This window comes from Atta colombica, unplaced genomic scaffold (genome assembly GCF_001594045.1).
Source record: "Atta colombica isolate Treedump-2 unplaced genomic scaffold, Acol1.0 scaffold78, whole genome shotgun sequence".
In the NCBI taxonomy this organism is placed as follows: Eukaryota; Metazoa; Arthropoda; class Insecta; order Hymenoptera; family Formicidae; genus Atta; species Atta colombica.
In genome coordinates, this window is record NW_017259570.1 from 331,351 (window position 1) to 338,917 (window position 7,567).

At 32.9% G+C, this 7,567-nt stretch overlaps 2 protein-coding genes across 3 annotated transcripts in view; one reads left to right on the plus strand and one right to left on the minus strand.

Annotated features, from left to right (window-relative positions):
* Positions 1-3,313, minus strand: part of LOC108692596 (poly(A)-specific ribonuclease PARN-like) — a 6,023-nt gene extending 2,710 nt beyond the window's left edge. The window contains exons 1-10 of the mRNA XM_018200918.1: positions 3,218-3,313; positions 2,937-3,150; positions 2,433-2,705; positions 2,013-2,295; positions 1,688-1,809; positions 1,206-1,432; positions 907-976; positions 724-779; positions 546-632; positions 209-401 (exon numbers count right to left, since the gene is read on the minus strand). Coding sequence (XP_018056407.1) covers positions 209-401; positions 546-632; positions 724-779; positions 907-976; positions 1,206-1,432; positions 1,688-1,809; positions 2,013-2,295; positions 2,433-2,705; positions 2,937-3,150; positions 3,218-3,236 — 1,544 coding nt within the window. The 5' untranslated portion in view covers positions 3,237-3,313. The remainder of the gene's footprint in view (positions 1-208; positions 402-545; positions 633-723; positions 780-906; positions 977-1,205; positions 1,433-1,687; positions 1,810-2,012; positions 2,296-2,432; positions 2,706-2,936; positions 3,151-3,217) is intronic.
* Positions 3,314-5,356: 2,043 nt separating this feature from the next.
* LOC108692631 (dual specificity protein kinase splB-like) lies at positions 5,357-7,305 on the plus strand. Of its 2 annotated transcripts, XM_018200976.1 has the most exons (3): positions 5,357-5,522; positions 5,621-6,987; positions 7,089-7,185. In XM_018200976.1, the coding sequence occupies exons 1-3, from the start codon at positions 5,465-5,467 to the stop codon at positions 7,110-7,112; spliced, it is 1,449 nt and encodes a 482-aa protein (XP_018056465.1). In that variant the 5' UTR covers positions 5,357-5,464; the 3' UTR covers positions 7,113-7,185. The 2 variants fall into 2 exon arrangements, with proteins under 2 accessions (XP_018056465.1, XP_018056464.1); XM_018200975.1 differs by having other exon boundaries at positions 5,621-7,305.
* Positions 7,306-7,567: the final 262 nt, after the last annotated feature.

A 7,567-nucleotide genomic window follows, 5' to 3' on the forward strand; every position in this document is an offset into this window, starting at 1 on the left:
AGTTAGCTTTATTAGTTCAGAAGTAAGAATCATCCAAGAGTATAAATTTCGATTAATAAAATTACCTGGATGTATAATGGATAGGAAATATTTAAAAAACGTATAAAAAATTTATAAGTATAAGATCTGAGAGTTAACTTTAACATTTGCGGAAGCATCTGTAAATTGAATTACGCTAAATATTATAATAAAATCTACAATAACTTACTTTGATGGTGATAATTTTCGTTTGCGATCCTCAGGAGAGGCACTGGCTTGCAAGGTGGCTTGATGTTCTGTATATGTCTGTATTTTGTATACAGTTTCCTTTGATAAACTTGTCAACGCGATACCGGCCTGATCACGACGATATAAGCCTACGTATGCGGATGTGTCCGATAACCATGAAATGTATCCGCCTCCTGTAAACAAAAAGAGGAAGAATTATATTCTTCATGCATATCTTCTATGTAATCTATATAGAATCTACATTAGTCAATTCATGTTTGTACAAAAAAAGAAAGTTATCGTTTTGTACTTTAGATGTATTATAATATTATACTTGCCAAATGGAATAAAGAGTTGAATGATATCCATGTGTTTCCACTCTTTGGGGAATGTAAGGTGAAACACGTGTTCTCTGCTAGGATTTGCTAAAAAAAGATATATCATTAAATGAAAGTAATGCTTTCCAATGATATTGTAATATCATTGGAATTTTTCAGTGACACTAAATATACTTACGATCTTTTCCTACCAAATTTATATATGGAAAGTCTTTCAGTCTTGGTACAGGAATTCTACACAAAAAAAATGACTACAATAATAAAATAATTATAATTATATATAAATAAAATAAAAAGGTAAAAAATATAAATTTTATAAGAATGTAAAATATTATTTTTTATTGATATAAAATATACTTACTTGTTAAGAAAAGGATAAAGTAACGGTGAATTCGCTAATACCGTTGCATTTTCAATGTGTTGTAATTTGCCTGAAATAAGCAACAATCCAATATGTACTTATTGGCAAAAATTATAAAATAATTAATCATGAATTTAATTTATCCATCAATGTACATAATTAATCAACATAAAAAATATCGAAGAAACATTTACTCTATCAAAATATATATTTTTATTATAATTATTTTCAAAATGAATAACAATATCGACAATAATACTATCTATCATTATATTTGTACCTGATATATTGTTACTGACCAAGATAATTGGATAATGCAATAAAGCATAAACCAGTGATGTACGCATCATATCCTGCCTCATGATATTTTTCTTTTGACATCGAATAACTTCGTCCTTCTACATTCTCGATATCGGGAATGGAAAAAGGAGGCTTGCTCACAGTGTCTATTAATAAGTTCAAGTTCGACGACCCCACAAGTTCTTTAAAATGTTGTGATTGACAGATGACTTTTGTATCTAACAAACTTAGATTAAAAAAAAGAGATAAATTTTTACAACAATTTTAATTTCTAAATATTTTCAAGCAAGTAATATTCAAAGAAAATTCTAATTTTATAAACATAAATATTCATATAGCAGGTTCCGGATTTGATTCTAAACTTCATCCCATATATGATCATTTTTAGAGAGATTCATTAAAGAATTAAAAAGTTTTGAATAAAAAGATATAAAATAATTATATTTAAAATGAAACAATGAATTAAATATTTGCGCCTTACTTAGGGAACAAACCATGAAGCAAGGTCTTGAATTCTAAATAGTCCTTTGGCAAAGATGTAAAAAATTGATGTACAATATGACACAGATCTAACAGCATGTTATGACCTACTATTATTTTTTCCTGAAATAAGAAAATGAAAAATAATTATACATAAACCAAAAAATTATATAAATGAAGCAATATTTTGTCTCTTTATTAAAAAAAATATTAAAAAATGTTGCTTATAAAAAGTCTAAATTTAAAAAAAATGATGACAAACTCATTGTGAGTTTCACTATATTTGCCCATTAAAGTATTAATGTACAATTAAAAACTTTACTTACAGATTCTACAATTTTTTTCAGCAGATTGCTGAGTCCTACAGCTTGTTTAACTTCTAGTTTTTCCTTTTCTTGCTTCTGATTTTCCCTTTCTTCCTCTTCCTCTTTGGTACCTGCCCTTCGCACCAAAAGACATTGCCAGCCATTCTCCATTTTGTTTTCAATTATTACTTTGTTAGGCCATCTGATCCGTGCCTCCTGATATACCAGTCTTCTCATAAAACCATTACAGTGGTCTATCGTCAACTCTTTTGCATCTGAGGCAAGAAAATTCTCTATTCTAGAACTGAAATTTATATACACTATAGATTTTCTGATATACAGTCAAAATTTTTAGACACCTCTCAAGTCTCTTTGAGCTTTTCTCGTAACTTTATCTTGCTAAATTAAAGAAAGTGGTAAACCAAAAAGATGCAGATTTACCATATTTCTTCTATTTGAGGTTTATCAGTATCCGTTATTGGAATTATGTAGCTCTCCTCTTTCATTTTCCGTTTCTCCTCCAAGCGTTTGACAAGTTTCTCCTCGTCACTGGCAGTGAGATAAGGTATGCCATGCTTGAATAGCTTATTGAAGTCAAAATCTTTATTTGCCAGAAATATTAAAGACGACGACTGGCACATGAATCTAGTGTCTGTAACCTGGCGATTTATCGGTTTAGGAAACACATAGAAGTTATAAGAACGCTGTGAATATCTGGAACAGACAAGCCCTATCATTTTTTCCATTTATGTAATTTCACTACTTTCGAAAATGCTTGTTCAATTAAATTAGTAATGTCCATTTCTACTAATGTAGATTAATTTTAATCTTAGTTTAATTTTCTTTCTATCTTCTAGTTCTAAGAATTAGAAAAGGATAGAATAAATTAAATCAAGATTAAAGTTAATGGTACAAATATGGCATAAGACAGAATTAATATCTCACTTGTGCGTATCTGAGTGGTATGTGAAGACGGATAGACCAAACTGCATCAGCAGAAAGTTCATCGATCCCGCTCGGATCTTGGAATAATACTGAGCCGGCGTATCAAATTGGCCTCCATCTGGACCAACAATAAGACCGGTGAACTCGCCGTCAATACTAAGAAATGTAGCGTCTTTTATGATGCTATCCAATTCACTCAGCACATCCTGAAAGTCTAATCAAGATCATATTAAATTACACAAAGTTCAACGATTAGTATCACCTGTACTATCTAAACTCACTTGAGCTCGTCACCTCCATTGTTTTCTAATTGTTACCCTCGAGTCCACTCGCGTCGCTTACGCGGATCAACACGGACGTTTAATGTACACACATGATCACGATGACGTGGGAACAGACGCAGTAAACTGCCCGCGTTGAACAGAATCAGATGGAATCCGTTACTGGCGCCTCTATGTGTACAAAATCTGTACATTGAACTACGTAAGGTAGCTACGGATATTTCCGGCGGGTAACACATCTGTACGATCACATATCATACATCACATGAGTGCTAGCAGAGAGAAACCTGAGAGAGGCCATGCCAGCCTTCATTCCTATTACTGTCGAAATTATCCGTACATACACTACCTCCAATACATCCACTTTCAGTTTGGGAACTACCTGACTAGTTACATTTTCTGTCGATAAAATCGTATGATCGAAAATAGATGTAGTTCGTGTCGGTACTAAATTCTCAGGGGATCGATTCTGTATCTTGAAATGAGATGAAAATTATAAAAATGAGCGAATTTACTAGAATACTAATTATTTCATTGGTCAACACATAGTAAATTTGCTCGCTTTTGTAATTTTCACCTTGAGGTCGATTCTATATCTTCAAACAAGATAAAAATTACAAAAGCGATCAAATTTAAAGATACAGACTCGATCCCCAAGATAGAAGCGTGCCGACTAGAGAGCCTCACCATAAACTATATTATTAAAGATCGATATCTTTACGGGAATTCGCGTCCTTGAGAATATTGAAATGATTAAGAATTAAAAACTGATAATATTGATTAAATTAATTTTATGATTTATTAGTTTAGTAGACGTATTTATGCATTTAGAACTCAATAGTACTCGATTTTTCTTTAAATCTCTATAATTTCAATGTTATCGTCAAAGTTTGATTATCAACAGAGATGATTCTCTGCAGAGAAAAAAATTATAATTTTTCTGCAATATATAGGGTATTATAACTTTACAAGTATGCACATTTATTTATAGAAAATTTATATAATAAAAAATCATGAATTCAATAATGCATAAGCCAAATATTTATGTTGATAATAGCAAATTTATATCAATTATTGATGATGTCAACGTTCTTCAATTATCTCCGAGCCCTTTTTGTACTGCCAAAAATTTGCCCAGGGATGCGTTCAGAAATTATGCCTAGGTAACTCTGGAATGCTTTAGTATGCGCCTCGGATGTTCAGACACTTCAACTTATAATTTATTAGGAACCCAAAGCGTTCAGAAACGATTTAGATCACTCTAAGATCACTCTATCGTCAACTTACTTTTCAGTTGGGTAAAAGTTGCCCCGCATGCGCAATGCGCATTTCATATTATAAAATCATGTGCCTGATGAAAGTAAGATTAAGTTACGTAATTATTGAAAGGTTTTTAGGGCACTACGTTCAATATACAATTGATTTCTAGAATAAATACGATCTCTTTTTCGTGATTGTAATAGCAATTAACTTACTTTCATGCCTTTTCTCAATCTTTATCAGTCACCCAATTGCATCACCCAAGGCGTTCAGAAACTTCTTCGTCTGGATTACTCTGGGGTGCATCCAGAATTTACCTCAACCAATACTTACCAATACCCAGATTTTCTGAACGCACCCCAGGATTGACGGTCTTTAATAGTATCTCGATGGCTTCATACAAGGAGAGTGGAAAATTGCATCACGTGACCCGTCTATTTTGATTGGACATCAAAGCTCCATAAGCATGGAAGAGATTGGAAAAAACTGGTCACGTGATTGAACATCACGTGATGCAATTTGCCACTCTTTCCTCTTGTGAGCTCTCTAGTTATAAAGAGAGAAAGAGAAACGTTACGATTTATCGACAGCGTCACAAAATAGATTTGAGATCCTATAGATGCACGTTTTGTACACAGAGGCGTAGTGAACCTTCTTCCCTTTAAAACATGATTGTGTTTATTCTTTACATTAGTTAAGACTCGTTCAACAAACAAACTTAGCATTTGTGATTGTTTATATTGGTTTATATTGGTTTATGTTGATTTTTATTTTGAAAATGCTCAATGAATGCTTCTTCGAGTAAATTCGAATTATTATCGAATTGATGCTTATCAAGATCTATTAAGAAACTTTTTAGTTTGAGCACTCCTTAATTTTTGCCGGTCTATGATTTAGGTTAGAATTGACCGTTCAATATTGGAAATTTTATTACCGTAAAAAGATACAGAATTATAGAGAATTTAAAAATTATAAACGAACTGTGAAATGATGAGATGTGCAAACTTTGGAAATGGCAAAAAATCACATTCAAGTGCGAAAAGAGGTAGTTATAGTTAATTCCGTTTAATTATTTTAATTATCTTCTTTTTATTGCTATTAAGGTAATAAGTTTTATAATAAGAGTGTATGCCTTACGCATAGGTATAGATAATGTAGCAATGACGACGAGTGACAAGGTAAACAAGAAGAATGATAAGAAGATTGACTCTCCTCAAAGTTGCCAAGAACAATCAACCTCTGGTCACAGCACGCCAGTCATGAAGAAACGAAACACAAAAGCGGATAAAGAAGCCTCTCCGGATTTTGATTATTCTCCAAGCCCGATCTTACCTACATTCACTCAGGAAGGTGGTAATGAGGTTGCATGGGATTGGCAAAGTTCTATGAGCAGGACTCCTGAGAACAGCAGTAAGAAACAGAATGTCCACTGTGAAACTCCAAAGGGTACTAAGTTGCTGCAAAGGAAGAGGATTTCGAACTCGCCTTTGTTGTATAAACCACTCAAGAGAAAAACTATCAAGATGGAAAACATAGAAAACATTGGACAATTTGCAGCTGAGCTACAGGCATTGAACGAAAGAATGAGAGTTATAAAACAAAACGACAATAATCACTCGAATGATTGTGTCGAAAAAAAAGAGGTGCCAACGTTAACGAACATAAGCGACAAGGAAGAAATGTCAAAAGTTCAAGATGACAAGCAGAATAGTGTCGAAAAACACAGTAACGATAACGAAAAGAGAAACGATAGTGTCGAAGAAACAAATGATCATAGCAACACCAATAAAAAGGAAATTAGCGGAACTTATGACGATTTATTTGATGATTCTGTAGATGACGATATAATCAGGTGCACTCAAGAGATAGAGAAGAAATTCAATTTGGAAAGAGGGAATTCTACTCAATTGCAGATCAAAAAAGAAGATTCATGCAAAAATGATGTATTTAATAAGACATCTGTACAGTCTAGTTCCAGTGAGAATTGTAAAAATCAATTAAGAAGTGTTCGCTTATGGGACAATAGTTCATTAAAAACATATTCAAAGTTTTCATTGAAACGAGATGCAAACTCTAGTATACACTCTACAGTGCAGAACAGTAAAGATACGTATAAACTATGTCTAAATAATAATAATACAATACGTTCCTTTGCCAGAAAATCATGTGATAACAAAAAACTGTCAAAAAGTAATACGGTAGACTTATATGATTTTCATAACGATTCTTTTGACGATTGGTTAGCGTCGTGCGTTGAAGAAGAGAAATTACTTCCGAAATCTATATCCTCAACTCATAAAAACGATAGCACGAAAGTCCAAGCCAATTATAAGCATTTGACTAATGCGCCGTTAAAGTCGGAAGTTAAATCCGCTGACTCATTTAAACCTATGACAAAGTCTGAAACGTCTAACGCTAACTATTTACAGAATAGAAAATTCTTTAAAACTAAGAGCTTGTCAGAACAACCTGTTAATCGGGACACAAGTGCTAAAGACTCGCGTGCTTCCGTAAGTACAAAACCGATTGTTACAGATGATTGTAAGGCTGAGAATAAGGCAATTTCGTTAATGCATAGCGTGAATCGAATGCGTGGGTCCGATGTTAACAGGTGCGCGGTAAAAAGCGATGGTAATCATTTCATTAAGCATCATTCTACCGGTAATATGAATAACGATACACGGGAAACGGCGAATAAACCTGGTTCACAACCCATAACACAATGTACTGCGGAAGAGATCGAAAGAAAGAGATTGCAGGCCGTAGCGAGGCTCGAGGCGAGAAGAAAGTTACACTTCACGAAGATTACAAATAATATCAATAGGTGAAACTTCATGTCTTACGTCTATTGTACTTATTATGAGAAAGTGATTTCCTGAGTATAATATCGATAAAACATCGAAACAAATGAATGTTGTACTTCTAACGACAAAAGACCATCTCTCTGTGATCGTCGTTATCATTATCTTATTGTAATCATTGTTATATTGTAGAACGTTTAAAGAAGTTGCGCAAATATATTTATAATTATACGTACAAGTATAATCTGACCTCAGAATACATTTAAATTATATATATATTATATATATA

Excerpts from the sequence above, each read along its gene's own strand:
- LOC108692631 (XM_018200975.1), top strand. The coding sequence starts at position 5,465 with ATGATGAGATGTGCAAACTTTGGAAATGGCAAAAAATCACATTCAAGT. Across the intron at positions 5,523-5,620 it reads ACATTCAAGTGCGAAAAGAG|GTATAGATAATGTAGCAATG; the intron begins GTAGTTATAGTT and ends CCTTACGCATAG.